A 19,925-nucleotide genomic window follows, 5' to 3' on the forward strand; every position below is an offset into this window, starting at 1 on the left:
AAATTCTCAGTTAATATTTGTTACTGAATGAATACATACATGAAATTATAATGAGGATGATAGAAGTACATGCTTTAAAGGGTGATGATTAAATAAATTAATACATGTAAGATATTAAAAACAGTGCCAGGCATATAGTAAGCACTCTCATAATGTTTTTAAAAATTATTGCCTCTCAAATGATCACTTCTCATTTCTAGATATTATATAGATTGAAAATGACGTGCATTTTATAAAACAAGCCCATTTCTACCTCCTCCCTCACCCCTATTACTATTATGGTTAGCCCCAGATTTATAGCTGTTCTACAAGCGCTGGGATGGGAGAAGGAAGTTTAATCCATGGAACTTCATAGCCGGAGGATTTAGAGATGAGATCTATGCTTTTAAGCATTTGTGATTTCTGCACAGTCAGGTAGCAGCTTTTAATGTAACTTAGTGAACAGTTGAGTGATTGAGTAGACTGTGTTCCCTTTGAACTTTTCTCTCTTAAAGAGGGAGGAGACTGGCACATAGGGTTTTTTTTATGGTTTTTAAAAAATATATTTTATTGATTTTTTTACAGAGAGGAAGGGAGAGGGATAGAGAGTTAGAAACATCGATCAGCTGCCTCCTGCACACCCCCCACTGGGGATGTGCCTGCAGCCAAGGTACATGCCCTTGACCAGAATCGAACCCGGGTCCCTTGAGTCCACAGTGGCACATAGGGTTTTATATAATGCAGATGAAATACAATACTAAGCAGATAAGCAGATAGTGCCTTCTGTAGAAGAGAACATCAAGATTTATAGACCTCAGCAGTAAGCATTGACTCAAGCAAGTGTAAAGTCAGTGTTTGCCTCAAGAGACAACAAATCTTGATGATTAAAGAATATGTAGTTAATGTTAGTATACTTACAAGGTCTCATTAGAAGTATCTGGAAATCTTGTGGCAGAATCTCTTGAGTATAACTTCCCCTTAGGAAAAACCCACACCAGTTTTTAAGTTGAAGAGACAGAGATCTTTAAAATACTTGGAGAGGTTGATGAGCCTTTCTCTGATTGGTTTTAACCTGGACAGCAAAGCCTTTTGCCTGACAGCGTTACAAACTAGCTGCTTTACCCAAGAAATTGCATATCATTCAGTTTTGGTTCATACCCACTATGATGTTTCTAAGTCTTGTGATAGTTTTAAAGATACAAGACACGGGCAAAATATCTTTGACCTTCATTAGAGCACTAAGAAAACATGTGAAATAGCCAATGACACACTACCACATGGGACGCTTTATATTTCTGATACCATAGAAACTCTTAGAAAGTTGAGATGAGAAAAAAGCTGAAGAAAACTTCATGGAAAAGATGAACTGTAAATAAAATCTTAAGTAGGGTTTGACTCGACAGACAGAGAATATTTTGTAATGTGAGAAATAATCAGATTTCCAAAAGCCTAAGATTTAACATGTGAGCTTTAAAAATTTATACAAAGTAATAAATGTTAAGTTATAGAAATACTTGAAAAGACATAAGTAAAAATAAATCCTAATATCAGAGAACACTACCTTTAACATTTTGATATATATCTTCCCAGACCTATTTCTGTCCATGCATAAACAGATGTGAATATATACATAGGTGTTTGTATTTGTATATATGAATGAATGGGAAAATAAATATTTATCAAAAAGGATAAATTGTTTCATAAAGATTTACTTTAAAAGTTTTTGCTATTACAAAATGGTAAATACAGTAATTTAATTGTTCAATGAAAGAGTACTATGGTCTTTGTGATTCCTAAGGTTTCCCTTTCTGAACATAGTATGTACATTTGGTAGAGAAATAGAATCATTGTTTTGACTGATAATGAATCTCTTGTAATTGTTTAGGTGCTGGATCTTCAGCTTTGAAAAGGCCATTTGAAGATGGGTTAGGAGATGATAAAGATCCCAATAAGAAGATGAAACGGAACTTAAGGAAAAGTATGTAAAATCTTTATTCTTATAGATGTTAACTAGAAAAGACTCATAGTCTCAGGAAACGAAAATTTTCATAGTGAAGAATTTGATTGATTTGAATTGGGGTTTTTAGAATAGATCTTCACTGAGAAATTGATGATTAAATAACTTCTTTTGTTTCCAAGCTTCATTGCTTTGAACAGCAATTTTCAACCTTTTTCATCTCATGACACACATAAATAATTACTAAAATTCTGCAGCACACCAAAAGATATATATTTCCTGATATGACCAAAAAAAGGGATAATTTTTATTCATTCACACTGGACAGCTATTGTGTTGGCTGTTGTTTTTCTATTTGACAATCTAAGGGAAAAACAGGTCAGTGCCCCTGACTAAATAGTTAGGTATTGTATGTTTTAAAAATTCTTGTGGCACACTGGTTGAAAATCACTGGTTTAGGGTATATTAATTTTGCCAAACGAAAATTAATGTATAGCTGTAGTAGTGCATATTATTTTTACAGTGATGTTAGCATAATTTAAGGAGTAATTTTATAATTATATGAAGTTATTTGTATATATTTTTTAAATTCTTCTTTTAAAAAATCTGATGAATTTATAGTGATCACTAGGAACCTACAGATGCATAGATTAAAGCAAAATGGTTTAATATCTGATCTCTCTCTCTCTTTTCTTAACAGTTCTGGATAGTAAAGCAATAGATCTTATGAATGCGCTAATGAGGCTAAATCAGATCAGGCCTGGGCTTCAGTATAAGCTCTTATCTCAGTCTGGCCCTGTCCATGCCCCAGTCTTCACAATGTCTGTAGACGTGGATGGTACAACATACGAAGCCTCAGGACCATCCAAGAAAACAGCAAAGCTTCATGTAGCAGTGAAGGTACTGTATGTCTTTAACTTTCTAGTGCTTTGCTATTTTATGTTGTAAATAAGGTGTTTATTTTCCTATATTAAATTAATAGAACTTTTTTTAGATTTTAATAATATAAAGAGTTTTGTGATTTCTGGTCACAAAATTCTTCTTTGGTTGTAAAATATGTGTTGATTATACAAAATTTGGAAAACACAGAAGAAAAAGAAATAAAAATGTTAGTTGCATATTTCTGAGACAGATGATTCATATTTATATATGTTTTATCCAATTTTACCCTCTGATTTTCTTCATTTAACATGTCATGAATGTTTTCCCATGTGTTAAAAGCTTCATAAATGATATTTAATGGTTGTTTGAGTAACATGATATTGATGTAATATTATTTGTTTAAACATTTCTTTATCATGGGATATTTGCTATTTGCAGATTATTTTCTGTCATAAATTTGATCATTGTCTTTGTTCCTGGTGCTTTTCTGTGTTTCAGAGGATTTACATAGGTAATATGTTATAGGATTGAGCCAATTCATGTAGGTTTGTAGAAAATTCCTAAATATTGGAATCCCTCTAAGAGCACATTTGACCTTTTGTAGACATATGTGAAAATGTCAAAGGCCATGTAGACTGAAGATAAGTTTTTCACTTAAAAGTTCTGTTATGTAACAATCTGGCATAAGATATAAATGGTCTGTTTCCATGATCATTCCATTTTGCAAGAAGCGTTATTAATGTAGATGCAGATATTATCCTAGAACTAAGGATACAGCAAGGAGCAAAGTCTTTATCCTCCTGGAGCTTGCATTCTAGTGTGATATGTTGGGGAGACAGGTCACAGATATATAAGTGAGTAAGTTACATGTCAGGTAATAATAAGAACAATGCAGAAAAGTAAGAACTAAGCTTTAATAATATAAAATGATATTTATGTTCTGTCTTATTTATAAAAGGGGTACTTCAGGTGTGATGAAATAGACAGAAGAAGAAAGCCAAGAATGAGGGAAAAGGTGAAGCCAGGAATAAGGCTAAAAATACAGTTTGATAATTTAGCTACAATGTATTCTGAGAATGAGTCACAAATATAGACCTAGGTTCTCTGGCATCTGACACAAAAGCAGGTGAAATCTTGATCCACTGTCTATGACATAAGAATGGACAGTTGATTATGAGAGGCACAGTTGTTCTGGCATAAAAATCAGGTGGGCATTCTCCTTGGGTAGGCCTTTGTAAGAAGGAATAGCATGATATCTTTTAAAAGATGTCCATGGTACAGAGATACAGTTTGTGGTTATTTTGTAGTAACCTTTAATACTGTATAAACTAGAGGCTTCATAGCAAATTGCAATTTAGTAAAATTTGGGCGAGTTAGTAAAGTGGTAAATTTTGTAATATGACATGATTTAGATGCTATGTGTTCTCATAATAACCATTAACATTTTGGTATGTATTTTTCCAAATCCCCTCCAACTTACAATTTCAAAATCCAAAAAGTACTAAAAATGAAAAATACTTTTCTAAGTTTGATGCAAACTCACTTGATGGGAAAACTTGACTAGAATTGATGTGTGGCTATTTTTAGTCTTTATGATTCTATTTAATGTGAATATTTTATCTATTTCTTTGACCAAACATGGGGTAGCACCTGAAATACCACTGGAGATTTAGAAAATGCATGTACCTTGGTTGAGGGCACATCCCTAGTAGGAGGTGTGCAGGAGGCAGCTGATTTGATGTTCCTCTCTGATTGATGTTTCTAACTCTCCATCCCTCTCCCTTCCGCTCTGTGAAAAATCAATAAAATGTATTTTAAAAAATAATGATGGGAACTACAAAATATATACTTAAAATAGGATCATGTTTTCTTTGTTCATCTAAAAATATATTGAGGTTTTTTAAATAGTTATCACAAAGATTGTTCTCATTTTTACTGAGCATCTAATATTTCATTACCACCATTCTACTGCAATGTCACTAATCCTTTCTTAAATTTATATACTTTCTGTTGATTACATCTTTTTGAACTAGTATGATTCTCCCTTAAGATGTATTCTACAGGTAGAATTACCAGGTCAAGAAGAAAGCCCATTTGAATGGTCTGTTAATTCATTAAATATGTATTAAGATTTCTATTAATATCAGGCATATATTTCCAAATTGTCATCCATAAGGTTATACCACGTTAAAAATTCTATATTAGAGCGTTTTATATCCAACATGTGTTTGTGAAAGTAGGTTCCACTTGATAAAATTCCTTGCATTTCTCACTAAGCTTGGTGTAGGTTTCTGTACTTGTTATGACAAATCACACCATAGAATCAAAACAAGAAGAAACCAATTTCTGCCACAAGAGCCTGGCAGCTCAGCAACAGGAAGCCTACAGTGGCCAACCTTCCCTTTCCTCCTCTAGTTATTTCTCCTTAGAGTCCCTCACAAGTAACACCTGTAGGGACAAAAGCAGCCGTATTTCATGGAAAGAATCTTATTCATTATGGAAAAAAGATCAGTTAGAAGGGGACAGGAAGTGAAGGCTCTTTGGAGATTTCTTGGAGCTATCAGCTCTCTATGAGACAGAAGCCATGAATGGGACTTTGTTTTGAGTAGAGAGCCGTGGGGTAGGATGTGTTTTTATGTGTTTTCACTCTTGGCCTCTAGTCTTTTAGGGTGTAATCTTTCTCAGTCTCAGCCCCCTATCATGAGAAAAAAAAGGCATGATTACACTGGACTTCCCAGTCACCTTATTTCCACGACTCATCTTGTGAATTTCAGCTTATTTGATGTGTTCCTTAGGTTGGATTTGTTAGCTAGACATTTGAAACCCACCTTTCTTTGGTATAGCAAATTTTTGGCCTTAATTTTCATTTCAAACAAACTTTCATTCCAGAAGTCTGAGAACTCTTCACTTTTTATAGCATATACCAGTTAATCTTTTTTTTTAAATTTTATTGTTTAAAGTATTACAAATAGTAGTACATATGTCTCCTTTTTTTCCCCATTGAACTTCCCCCGGCCTCCCCTACCCCCCCGCACATGCCCTCACCCCAGTTAATAATCTTTGAATTATGTATTCCTAGAAAATTACTTAACTTGAAATTTTTGTCAGTTGAGCTGCATTGCAAGTATTCTGTATCCTTTGATATTATTTGTTATATAAACAATTTATGAATGTATTGAAATAAGTTACTATAATAATAGGTAAATAAATGACTTTGACATCTGAGAAAAGGGCAGAGAAATGGTGCTAAGTAATGTACATGAGGCTATTTTAACTGTCTGTTTTAAATGGGGGGAAACTGCATGTCTCTATCTAGATTTTATTGGAATAAACCAAATTTACTTGTGACTCTGGCTTTTGACTTGCAGCTTGTTAGCTAGTGTTAATTCCAGGCTAGTAACTGTTCTCTCAGGGATGTGATTTCTCGGGAAGAACATATTCATTCTCAGGACTCAATGGAGCATGCATTTTCCTCAGAAAGCATTGATGAGGTTGTAACCAAATGACGTGAGTGTGTGCTCAGTGTCAAGAACTACCTGACCACTTTTAGAACTCAAGATGTTAAAAAAAAAGGGGGTTCTTGGCTTTATTCCCAATTAATACAAGGAATTTATTTGTGATTTCAAGTGTTCAACAGAATGCCAGATTTTCCATATGAATTGGGTGAATTAATTTCAAGTTCTTTTGTACAGAGTTCTTAGGCTCTTTTTTGTTTAGTGATACTACCTTATCTATATGGCTAGTCCGTTATATCAGATGGCATTGTTTATAAAGGCTGGGCTGCCAGGCTGCTCATTTGTGTGATTATCAGAATAGTTTATTTTTATTTATGGTCTTTTTAAAGCCAACTTTATTGAGATATAATTTATATGCAGGAAAGTTAATCATTTACTGAGATTATGGTTTTTGGCAAATGTTTATAAGCGTGTAACTACCACCTCCATCAAGATATAAAATATTTTGTCTGACCCAGAAAGTCCTCTCATGTCTCATAGTAGTGAGTCTCCCTTGCCACGCCTCTAGCCCCTGGCATCCTCTAATCAGTTTTCAGAATAGTTTTTTTGAGAGACACCTGTTAGGTATAGCTGGGATTGTACAGAAATACAATGTGCTTTTATGTTCCAGCAACTTAAAACATTAGTCAAAAGCTAAAGCAAATACAGGGATCTTTAGGAACCTCTCTCTTTATTTTCTGATATAAACCTTTAAATTAGTAACTGACAGTGCCATATCAACCTGTTTAAGAGGCTTATACAAGTGCTGGTGGACAAATGTTTTTCGTAAACGGAAAAGCAGTGTCATCTGGAGGGAGGTTTTAAAAGGCACGTGTGTGTGTACACACATACAGAGCTCTGAAAACCTCATTTTATAAAAGATAAGAAATGCCAGGCATTGACTGGAACTTTAGAAGAATGAACATTGGAGGAAGCCAAGCCATAACCAGTTCTTGTGAGGAAGGGGTGGAAATACAAACCTGAAATTGTTCCTGGTTCACTTCTTATAGAGACTGAACCTAAAGACTGAATGCTTCCTTTCAGGGCTCACTTATGGTTTTAGTTAAAAGCAAAGAGGCCAATAGGAGAAAGGTTCAGATGTTACTTTGTAATTGACTGGAAAATTGGTTTCAAGGTAAAGAAAGCTTCTTGATGGCCTTTTTGTGCTAATTTCTCCTAATGGGTTGAATCATAGAATTTAGAGGTCAACTAATCAGTCTTCCAGTCTTACAAATTGGAAAATTGAGGGCCAGAGGAGAAATTCAGGATTAGACACTCCTGTTTTTTCTTTTCTAGTCCAATGTACGGTTTTATGTTCCCCCTCACCTCATTAGTTGAACTTGGCTATTTTCTCCATCTGTTACCTCCAAATTAAATGAACCAGGAGCAACCTCAGGTTTTCATTTCCACCATCCTTTATTTAAACCTAATTACTCTGTGGAGGCTTCTCCCATTTTTATGGTGATACCCTGGTAGGTAAAACCAAGGATTTGTATATGTATTTAGTACCATCTTGCTCTTCCTACAAGGTAGTTAATAGATTCAAATGTTGTGGATTTGAAATTCTTGTCTTTAATATTTCATCTATTCTCTGTGGTTTCTGTTGTTTGAATAACACTGAATCTTAATGTAATCTGTACAGGTATTGCAGGCAATGGGATACCCAACAGGCTTTGATGCAGATATTGAATGTATGAGTTCCGATGAAAAATCAGATAATGAAAGCAAAAATGAAACAGTGTCTTCAAACTCAAGCAATAATACTGGAAATTCTACAACTGAAACCTCCAGTACCTTAGAGGTATATTTATACATTATTTTCCTTAGGGGAAAAAAAATCATTATAGAAAACTTGAAAAATATAAATAAAATAAAAAAGTATATATAAATGGATATATTCCAAAGGCAGGTATTATTAATATTTTGGTTTATTTTCATCCAGCCTTTTTAAATAACATTTTAATTTTTTTTTTTAAATTCTCACTTGATACTCCCCCCCACCCCACCCCCTTTTTTTTAAGAGAGAGTGGAAGGGAGGGAGGGGGAGAGACAGAAAGAGAAACATCAATGTGAGACAGACACATGAATTGGTTGCCTACCGCACGCATCCCAACTGGGGAGGGCATTTAACCTCTCACCCAGGTACGTGCCCTTGCCCTGGAGTTGAACCCTCAACCCTTTGGTGTGCAGGCTGACACTAATTATTGAGCAACACTGGCCAGGGCTCTGTAAGTATTTTTATGAGGACATTTTTATGCAGTTTTACATCTTGTTTTTCCCCCCACTTAATTCTAAAAATATCTGTAAAAAGCCCTGGCTGGTTTGGCTCAGCTGGTTGTAGCATTGTCCTGTGTACCAAAAACTTATTGGTTGGAACCTGGTCAGGCATAGCCTGAGTTGCAGGTTCCATCCCCGATGGGGGCACATACAGGAAACAACCGATTGATGTTTCTCTCATACACCCATGTTTCTCTCTTTCCTTTCCCCTCTCTCTCTAAAAAAAAAAATCAGTAAAAACATATCCTCACATGAGGATTAGAAATTTTTTAAAAATCTGTGAATGTACTGTGTACTGCACAACATGTTTAACTAGCAGTTCCCTTTTGCTGCATTTCCCAAGTATATTAACTATAACTGTAGAGCAGAGAAACAGAAAATCTAGTGGAAGAAATATAGGATTACTTGAAGTTGTGCTAAGCTGAAGCAGTGGGTCATCATTGAGTTGGAACGGCTCTGAGAAAGGCATATAGGTTGACCTATTATGTTCCTTAGACTCTGGGGAAATCCTGGCCTGTGAGCTTATTAAAACAGAAAGGGGCAGAATACAAGCAATATATTCACAGCATATTTGGGAATTCATGGAGCCCTTGTTTATTGCATTCTACATAAGGAAAATTGGCTTTTAAGTAACAGCAATAGCTTACATTAGCATTTAAAAATTGTCATTTCTAAGAATGTGTATTTATTAAGGACTAAACTCTTCTTAGTACCTGCTTACTACCAGTTGCTGAAGACGTGTGTCCAGAGCCTCAAGATGCCCTCAGGCTAGAAGGGCAAAAGACATGTTTATAACTAATTATACTGTAATGTGATAAAGCTCTGTGATTGCAAACTGAATATAATGATGTAAAATCTCCAAGTAGGAAATGAGTGAAACCTATACACATGTGAAATCAAAGGAAATAAAATGTGAGCTAGGTTTTAGATGATGTGTAGGATTTTTTAGGGAAAAGATAGAAAGAAGGCATTCTAGGTCAGAGGACTAGTAGATATAGAGGAGTTGTGAAAGGAAATGTTTAGAAGCACCAGGTGGGCCAGTAAGGAGGGCCTGATAGGGACTAAAGCCTGTAAAAAACCATGTTGAGAATAGTAGACATGGTACCTGGCTTCTGAGAAGACTAGTCAGTCATTCACAAGTGGTAGTCACAGGCAGAGCAAGATGTTTTGCTGGCAGTTTTTGAAATTCTAAGAAGAGAAAAAGCTCGTTAATTATGAGGCTCAGACCTTTAAGTTGGGAGGCAATTAGGAAGGAAGAGTGCAGTGTGGCTGCACTAATAGCAGTCACGAGTATATGGAGCTTTTGGTAGTGAATACATCACTGCTTTGTTTCTGTGTGATGTAGTAAGGGGCGGGGGGGGGGCGACACAAAGCCCTATTCTTCATTGAAGTAGGAGTAACTGATTAGAATGCAAATATTTTTATATCTTGACTTATTTTTATAAAAGTGATTTCAGATTTGGGAAGCAGAATGAGATTACCATAGACTAGTTTTTTAAAAAATTATTACCTTTTAAAGCTGGAGACTGGAAATTTAGATTATAAAAGCTCTTCAAAAAGCATATTTATTACAAAAGACTCAGAAATATTTATTTTAACTTGTCTTTAAAAAGAGTTCAGTGTTTCACTTCTACAGCATCAACCACTTACCAAATCAGCAAGAATCTTGCTGTCCATTAGGTTTATATACATAATAATTCTTTTGGGCATTCATTTCTTTTTCAGCATTTTTTTAAATTGATTTCAGAGAGGAAGGGAGGGGGGGAGAGAGAAACATCAATGATGAGAGAATCATTGATTCGTTGCCTCCTGCATGCCCCCCCTACTAGGGATCTAGCCCACAACCCAGGCATGTGCCCTTGACTGGAATCAAACTTGGGACCCTTTAGTTCGCAGGCTGACACTCTATTCATTGAGCCAAACCAGATAGGGCTTTTTCAGCATTTCTTGAGCAGTTACTGTAGTGGAATTAAAGACATGATCTCTAACCTCAAAAAGTCCTCAATCTTTGGGTCTTCCTCAAAATCATAGTTGTAGTATTTTGTGGTTTGTTTTACTTTTGGTGCTAACTTCACAATTTGAGCCTTCACACTCTTACGAGAATTACTTTTCTTCCCTTGACTCTTACCTTTTTTACAGTCAGTTCTTTCTACCATTCCTAGAGTAATTTTTTACAACGCAGATCTAATTATGTACTTGCCCAGATGAAAGTCTTTTAGTCTTTCCACTGTCTATGATACAGGCAACGCCTGTGTGCCTGATACACAGTGATTATGATCTGGCCCCAATAGGGGTGTTTGCAGTGTGAGGTTCTGCCTTATTCTTCTCACCCCTTCATTCAGCCAAATGAACCTCCTGCCGTTTCTTCTGTCCAGAATGCCTTTCTCCTTTGTTTCCTCCTTAGGATGGTCTGGCACTTAGCTCCCTTTTATGGGTAGGTTCACATTGTCACTTCCAGGAAAGTTATCCTGATAGCCCTAGAAAGTGGTTCTATGGTGTTTCCATAATTTACATCTCTTCTGTAATATACATTGTTTTACAGTGATTATATCTGTCCCTCCCACTGCGCTATAGCTCCTTGCAGACAGGGAATGACAACTTTTATTGTTATTTTAAAATTTCAGAATCCATAGTTTATAGCCCATTGTTTTGTTTTGTTTTTTACTTTAGGTAACCTTAAATCTCTTTAGAGATTCTGAAAGGTGTGAATGGGCATTTTCTTCCAGTCTCCTAAATTGAGTTATTTTTTTCGTAATCCTAACGATGAAAAAACTGTGAACACTCATTTGAATCTCAACAGTTCTATCCACTTTGTTAGTAATTTAGATTATTATTCTTAGACCATGAACACAGATCAGACTCAAGAGTACGATGTACAGTAGGTCCTCGGGTTACGTTGGAGATCCATTCCTACGGTGTGACGTAAGGCGATTTTCACCATAAGTTGGAACCCACCTACATAAACACCTACGTCACTCACATGGAGCACATACACAGCAGTAATTAAGTGAAACAGTAAAAAAAAAAATTTAAAGAAAGATAAAAATTCCTGACCTTTACTTGTGGTAAATAAATAATAAAAACATAAAGCACATATGTACATAAGTCAAAATGACGGAACTTTTTTTTTAATAAATAAATGGGAGATGGTGAGGTAACCACGAAACAACGTATGTCGAGTCTGACGTAACCTCAGGACTGCCTGTAATGGCAAGATTACATTACTCTTGAATACTCTTCTATTGGGTCAGCCCTGCTTCAAAGTCAGGGTGTGCAGATGACTGCCTGACTGGGATGTTTACTGCTTGTAGAGTTTTCGCACCTTTATAGATACTTTGTCATTTGTGTATGGAGGTGCTCATGCACTAGCTCCTGAATGCTTTAAAAATACAATTTTGAGACTCTGTTTCAACAGAGACAGTATAATTGTATAATAAGAAATTTAATACTTTGAAATCTTGCTTGCTTGAACCTCCTTCTAGGTAAGAACTCAGGGCCCTATTCTCACAGCAAGTGGCAAAAATCCTGTAATGGAGCTCAATGAAAAAAGAAGAGGTCTGAAGTATGAACTCATCTCGGAGACTGGTGGAAGCCATGACAAGCGCTTTGTGATGGAGGTGTGTACCTAGATACAAGCCAACCTGTTTTGCCCTCAGACACGTAGGACATCCTGGGCTTACACATAAATAGACTGAGTCTGTTCTTGTGGCACTATTTGACTTTTGGTGTTTTCTGTGTTATGATCCATTTAAATTAAACTACATAGAGGAATTGCATGGGCTAACTTCAGAGTGTCATTCTTGATTTTAGGTAGAAGTAGACGGACAGAAATTCAGAGGTGCAGGTCCAAATAAGAAAGTGGCAAAGGCGAGTGCAGCATTAGCTGCCCTGGAGAAGCTGTTTTCTGGACCCAATGCAGCAAATAATAAGAAAAAGAAGATTATCCCTCAGGTATGAGTTGACCATTAATAACTTTGAAAAATATTTCCAGAATTAAGTTTCCTTTTCTGCTTTTGTGCCCTGTTAGCTTTTTAAAAAAGTATTTGTTTTTCTTGGATTTAGCAATCTTTTCTTTGGGTTAGGTTATTAATAATATAAATGTGTCAGTAGGTCCCTGTTCTGTGGTTGTCTTAGGCAGATTATATATTGAAAAGAGAATGTTAGCATTATTTGGGGGCTTCAGGTCTCTCGATGAGGTGGAGTGTTAAGGGATTTGGACTTGAATGAGATGTTAGCATTTGTCTGGTTTAGGGAAGCTGCCAAGAGGACTTGGACTTACTTTCATCAGTCTGCAGATGCTTTTCCATTTCCTTTTCAGTTTTGAATTTTTGCAGCCTTTATTTTGGGTTTTCTGTTGGAGATGGCACAGTAGAACTTGACCCTGTGTTGTTTCTTCTGTTGATTGGGAATGTCAGTGCTGCAAAGGTCTGGAATTAACAAGATATTTGGAAAAGATGGCGTCCTAATTCCATGCTTTTGGATAACAGATTCTTCTAACCATTTTTTTAATGCATTCAAAAATATTTTCTAGACATATACCATGTGGATGGTTGTGAGGGGAAAAGATACAGAAATAAATATAAGACACATCCTTCGTGGAGAGTACTTGTGTAATAATATCTAAATATATTAGGTGATAGGAAAAAGCAATTAAAATAATTAGATTAATAGAAGGAAGCTTGGGTTATTTAAGATTGTGTGTTAAACAGTTTCTTTTACATATGCTAAGTCTATTATAGGACGGTAGAATTGATCTCATTTTATCGATGAGGAAACAGGCCACTAAGAAATTAAGATACTGTGTGTAGCAACATAGCTGATTGATGGTAGAAGTTCCTTTTAAAACCAGGGTCTTCTCCTTCCAAAGGCATGGGCATTCTACTGTTGCATATAACATCTTAAAAACTTGTTTTGTGTTTAACTTATTTTATGTACTATAATAAATTGCTTAAATTTTAGGATTCAAAATATAAACAAGGAAGACAAACTTTTACTGAGATTAAATTAAAAAATAAAGTTTAAATTGCAGAGGAAGACGTGTAGAGAGAATAAGTGGATTTTCTTTTCCTAAATCTTATAGAATATGTTCTAAATTAGGAGAAAGATAATTGTTACCTTGTTTATTTTGGTGTCTTTTTCCTATGAATTACATCTTGTAATTGGCCAGTTCATTTTTGTGCTTAAAAAGCCTACTTGCAGAGACTTTTTAAGTAAGTTTAGTTTTAGTAGGAATGAGCTTAATTTGTGTGAGGTCACTCTGTTATTGCCAGATTGTTGCTTCCTGACTACTTTTGAATAAGCTGTGTTAAAAAAAAAAAAAAAGTCTGCTTGAAGTTCACTCATTTTTAGAAATTTTCCATACTAGAAGCTATAAACCTCCTGTGTTCAGTGTGCTTGACAGCCAAGAAGCAGTCTGTTTTGGATGTGTGGGGTGATTTATTTTTTTTTCAGCCAAAAAAATAAAATGGCAGTTCTCTGTGTATGATATATTCAACCTTGAAACTGCCTCTGCCTAGTTATACTAGCAGAGAGACTGACCTAAGAGGAGCAGAGGATGATGGTATTTCCATGTGAGATAAATGTGTGTGTGCTCTGAGATACTGTTGGCTTTATCATACAGTGAGCTTTGAGGCTCTCTCCCCTTCCCCCTTCCTTGTTTGTAGTAGGGAATATTAGTAGTTTCTAGCTCGAGTTTTTGTTGCATTATTTCACTACAAAATAAGAATAATATTTAATTTAAAACTAGATATCCTTTGATTTAAAAAATTTTAGTTTTGGAAAGGGATGTTTTAGCGACCCGTGTTTGCTGTTACTCCTTGATTCAGTCAACTTTCCAGAGTTTTATATCTGTATTCAATACTGCTCTTTGTACTCTGAAGTAAGGAGAGCAAAATGAGTATTATTTTACAATTACTAGGGCAACTCTTCTAGAGAGAGATTATGGGACTTTACCAGACTCCATGGCATTTTAGAGCAAGAAAAGACTTTAGAGTTGGTATGTGTATATATATGTACTTATTTATTTAGATAGAGGCCTGGTGCACAAAATTCATGCACTTGCGGGTGGGGGGTGGGGGTGGGGGTTTCTCCCTCAGCCCGGCCTGTGCCCTCTCGCAGTCCGGACCCCCTGGGGGGATGTCTGATTGCCAGGGAGGTGGGAGAGGCTCCCGCCATCGCCTCTGCGCTCCCCAGCCATGAGCCCAGCTTCTGGCTGAGCAGCGCTCCCCCTGTGGGCGCGCTGTGACCACCAGGGGGGCAGCTCCTATGTTGAGCGTCTGGCCCCTGGTGGTCAGTGTGTGTCATAGCAACTGGTTGTTCTGTCGTCGGCCGATTTGCATATTAGCCTTTTATTATATAGGACTAGTGGCCCGGTGCACAAAATTCATGCACATTGAAAGGGAATTAATTAGAGGAAGTATTTTAATATTGCTATTTGCCCTTTCTCTATAATAGAAGTGTCATAGATGAAAGAAAATTAGTAAAATGTATATGAAAATCTCCCTCCAGTCAGAGTCTGATGTGCACCCCAGGACCGCAGGCAGGATGGCGCTGTCCCATCCTGCCTGCAATATGCAAATTAGCCACCATCTTTGTTGGCGGTTAACTGCCATCTTAGTTGGCAGTTAATTTGCATATCGCCGTGATTAGCCAATGGCAAGGGTGGCGGTTGTATGCCAATTACCATGTTTCTCTTTTATTAGTGAAGATGATTGGCGCATGCGTGCAGCACACCCCCACACACGCCCGCAATAGAAGAGGCATGCTCAAGGAAATCGCATGACCTTCCTGAGGTTTTAGTAACTTAGAGCAGAAACTGGATCCTCATCTTTTGTCTTCTGTCTTAGTCCTTTTGTACAAAAATTCCATTCCGGTTTGCAGCTTGTTCTGGGTGGTTTGTTGCAGTATTTTTTGTCTGTGGCTGGAGAAGTCAATGGATTTCGATCAAGTGTCTATAATTACTCTAATCTGGCCTCAGTTGAGTTTGGATGTAATTTGATACTGAAATTTGTATGTAGGAAATGAACTCTTTTTGGGTAACCCTCAAGTGAAAAGAAGTGATTTGCATATTCTTAGGTACTTAGCATATTATCTAGAACAACTCTGTAAGGCAGGTGTCATTTTCATTCTACAGATGATAAAGTGAAGGCTTAAGGTCATAGACAACACACTGTCTCAACTACAGGCTCAAGTTTCTCAGAGATAATAGGATAATAGTTCTTATTTCTCTCAGTAATAAAAATGTGTTATTTTTAACAGGCAAAGGGTATTGTGAATACAGCTGTGTCTGCAGCAGTCCAGGCTGTTCGGGGCAGAGGAAGAGGAACTCTAACAAGGGGAGCTTTTGTTGGGGCTGCAGCTGCTCCTGGCTACATAGCTCCAGGTACAGTACAACCTGTAGGAGATCTGCCTCCTTTTTTGGAGGAATGGCGTCTCCTTTATTTTCTAGGATTATACATGGTCTCTGGAAACATGACACGGGTATAGGATGGGTGTGCACAGAAGTTGAAAGGAGAATCTACAGAATGTCATGGGTTTTCTCATGGAATTTGCCGAGTGGCTAGAGCAGGGGTGGGCAAACTTTTTGACTCGAGGGCCACAATAGATTCTTAAACTGGACCGGAGGGCCGGAACAAAAGCACGGATGGAGTGTTTGTGTGAACTAATATAAATTCAAAGTGAACATCATTACATATAAGGGTACGGTCTTTTTTCTTTTTAGTTTTTTTCATTTCAAACCCGTAGTTTGCCCACGGCTGGGCTAGAGGCTTCCTGGAGGGAGTGACAGATGAGCAGTGTTGCACATAGATGAAGGGATGTTTTTTGACAATGAGGAAGCTAAAAGATGTAGCACAGATTGAGGAGCAGAGTGCATTCAGTGGGATACCGAAGACAGAAAAATAGCTGCTAAGAGGTTATTTAATTGGGGTGAAGCCTGGTCATTATTAGCATTTCCTTAACTCAATGTTTGGGAACCATCACAGACTAAAACAAAAAAAGAGAAAAAGGGGAACTTACTTACACCATGCTATATAGTCTTGCTTAGAGCTTACTATACACCAGATACTTTAAAAAAAAATTATTGATTTTAGAGACAGCAAGGAAGGGGGATGGAGAGAAACATTAATTTGTTGTTCCACTTATTTATGCATTCATTGATTGATTCTTGTATGTGCCCTAAATGGGGATCGAAACCCACAACCTTGGTTTACGCTCTAATCAACTAAGCTACCCAGCCAAGGCACCAATACTTTCATATAAGTGATTTTGCTTAATTGTTTCTAATCTTCACGTGTTTGCTCACGTGGAAATTATTTCCATTTTCCAGATGAGGAAACTAGGTTTAGGGAGATAAGGTGAAACAAAGAGTTGAATATAGAAGTTTGTAGTTCCAAAGTTTCTCTTTCCCGTTTAGCACATGACTTGAGGTAGATTGATAAAGGTGCCATCTCCTTGCCTTGCCTTCAGTTGTAATCCATATGTCATTTTAGTGGTAGATGCACATGTCCCATTAAAATCAAGTTCTCTGCAATATTGAAAGTATGAAACTTTTTAAAAAATATATTTTATTGATTTTTTACAGAGAGGAAGGGAGAGGGATAGAGAGTTAGAAACATCGATGAGAGAGAAACATCAATCAGCTGCCTCCTGCACACTCCCCATTGGGGATATGCCGGCAACCAAGGTACATGCCCTTAACCGGAATCGAACCTGGGACCTCTCAGTCCACAGGCCGACGCTCTATCCACTGAGCCAAACCGGTCAGGGCGAAAGTATGGAACTTTTAACTTGACAAATAAACTGCTAGTAATTGTTGCTCAAGATGAAATTGTCTTAAAGATTGGGTTTTATGCAGTCATTTTTTAATCTAACACTCCTAAGTTTACATAGATGGTGGGTTTTTTCCAAAGAATTAGAACAGACTATTTGGGAAGTTGTATGGATGATGGGATTTGGTAATTCTACCTTCTAGAGGTTGATCCCAGTAGGTAGGGGCTGGAGACACCCTCATTGTTTCTTGCTTGGGCTACTAGTTTATAAAAGCCTTAACTTGCCTTGGTCATATACATAATAGTTCAGTTGCTCTAAAGGTGAGACATAACTAATCAAATAATCACTGTTATAGACAGAGATGATTTGATGACGGAGAAGGACATGATGCTACAAGAAGATGTAGTAGAAAACTGCTCTAGTCTGTTGGGTCCCTGAAGAAATAACACCTGAACTGAGCTTTGAAGCATGAGTAGGAGACAACTTGGGGGAGAGTGTGGGGTATAAGTTTTACACAAAAGAGAGTATGTGCAGAGACCTTGTAGTCCTAGTGGTAGGGAACTTGGCTCAGTTGAAGGTTTGGAAGGTCAGGATGTAATGTGGAGATCCTTGGGGTGGGGTGGGAGTGAGTTGAGCTAAAGCTGGATGCTCAGGCCCAGTCCTGGAGGCAGTGGTTTAGAATTTGTTCTTAGAATCGTAACTGCAGTGGTATGTTGTGAAGGATTCTAAGGAGTGAAATGACAAGATCAGATTTTATTTTTCAAGATCACTCTATAGTGTGAAGAATAGATTGTAGGAACAGAAGTGGGCATGACAAGGCAAGTTAAGGTTTTTATAAACTAGTAGCGCAGGCAAAAAACAATAGGGGTGTTTCCAGTGGGTGTAAGGAAGTAAATGGGTGGCAGGAAGTGAACAGATTGAAGGATTCCTCAGAAGCAAAATGTATGGATTTAATATGGAGAATGAAAAGAGTGAAGTTTCCAGGATATCTCCTAGGATTTTAAGCTGAAGGAATTAGACTGGATGACTGTGCCATTCAAGAAAACAGAGAACACTGAAAGATGCATGTTAGGGACATGGGAGAAAGAATAGTCATAGTTTGGTACATTCTGTGTACAAAATTAAGACATTCTTCTGTGCATCTCACTATTTCAACTGAAATTTAATTTTTTTTGGCCTGATTCAATGCATTGTTTAAAGGAAGCAACTTTCACTTAACAACAATAGGCAAGTTACTGAAAATAGCTTTCTTGCCTTTGATTACATGTTCCATTGGGACTTTATCCATTTGTGTCTGTGGTTGCTTAGTCTTGAACATTTACCTCCTGCTTGAGTGGTAAGCAGCCATCGTCGGTCTAGTGGCAGTAATTGTGAAGGGAAGCATTTAGGTCTGCTGTTAACCAGGCGTGTCTGCTCTGTAGCAAATTCTCTCTGATGTCATCACATTGACCTCTCTGAAAGGCCTGTCTCCTGAAGCTCTCTTATAGCCTAGAGAAGATTCCCATGAGGCTGGTTTAGAGTATGAACAGGTTATATGCCATTTGTGGAGTACTTGCTGTGTAGCAGGGACTGTAGTTAGTATTTTTACATGTTATTTAATTACATTTCACTGCCAACTCAATTACTACAGTAGACTATGAGGTGCAGAGACGTTAAATAACAGGTACAATTCAAAGTCACCTTTCTAGTGAGAGGTGAAGTCAGGATTAGAGCCCCAATGGTTTGTTCAGTGGCCAGCTAAGCAGTCTAACCTCATTTCTCTCTAAGGAGGTTTTGGTAAAACCCTTGAAACTGTAGTCTTAGCCAAATAGCCGCCTTTTCCTGGATTTGATGCACAACTCACTTTTTTAAGCATTAATTTCTCTTTTGGCCTCAGATACTGTTCCTACTGCTTATTTCAGCTGCATTGTGTCCTCTTAAAATAACGACTGAGCATCAAAAATTAAGAACAAGATTGAGACTAAGTTGTACTATCCCTAATTTTATATGACTGAAGTGAAAAAAAATTTATCTTTCAGGAAATGTTTCAGTTGGTCCCTAAAAGCAGTTTACTTGTTCAGTGTACATTTGAGTGTTTTGTCGCAAACAGGAGATTTGGAACTGGCCATTCAAAGATGATCAAGACCTAACGTCTGCCCTAGTGAATGCTTGGGGTCAGGTGGGAGTAGGAACAGACATTGAGTAAACACCATGCAATGTGATGCAAGCTGTAACATGAGTGGGCAGAGAAGAGGGAGACTTCACAGAGGAGGTGATATTTGGTCCTGATCTAAATAATGAGTTGCAGCTGGTCATTAGAGCAGTAGACAAAGGGGTTGTAATGTGAAAGTGCTTGCTTTGTTGTGGGTACAATGTGAAGGGCCCATGTACCTTCCATGCCCTTGTCCTATTTTAGAAACCAATTTTTCCTAGAAACTTACCCAAGTGATTTAGTATTTATATTTTTTGAAGTTGTTTTACTGAAAGATTAAAGATTGTAGCTTCTATTAATATAATATTTCTAATCCCTACAACACTATAAAGTAGCTTGGAAGGTTTTCCATTTTAAAGATGAGAAAACGGCAACT

General features: G+C 37.1%; 1 protein-coding gene across 7 annotated transcripts in view; it reads left to right on the forward strand.

Annotated features, from left to right (window-relative positions):
• Nucleotides 1-19,925, forward strand: part of STRBP (spermatid perinuclear RNA binding protein) — a 72,286-nt gene that overhangs the window by 31,693 nt on the left and 20,668 nt on the right. For all 7 annotated transcript variants that reach the window (XR_001514710.1, XM_006768602.2, XM_006768600.2 and 4 more), the window contains exons 10-15: nucleotides 1,865-1,957; nucleotides 2,637-2,836; nucleotides 7,955-8,113; nucleotides 12,072-12,206; nucleotides 12,400-12,540; nucleotides 15,847-15,970. Coding sequence is in view for 6 of the 7 variants with exons in the window: in XM_006768602.2 (XP_006768665.1) it covers nucleotides 1,865-1,957; nucleotides 2,637-2,836; nucleotides 7,955-8,113; nucleotides 12,072-12,206; nucleotides 12,400-12,540; nucleotides 15,847-15,970 (852 nt within the window). In the remaining variant the exon portion in view is untranslated. The remainder of the gene's footprint in view (nucleotides 1-1,864; nucleotides 1,958-2,636; nucleotides 2,837-7,954; nucleotides 8,114-12,071; nucleotides 12,207-12,399; nucleotides 12,541-15,846; nucleotides 15,971-19,925) is intronic.

Source organism: Myotis davidii, unplaced genomic scaffold (assembly GCF_000327345.1).
Source record: "Myotis davidii unplaced genomic scaffold, ASM32734v1 scaffold142, whole genome shotgun sequence".
NCBI classification, from domain to species: domain Eukaryota; kingdom Metazoa; phylum Chordata; class Mammalia; order Chiroptera; family Vespertilionidae; genus Myotis; species Myotis davidii.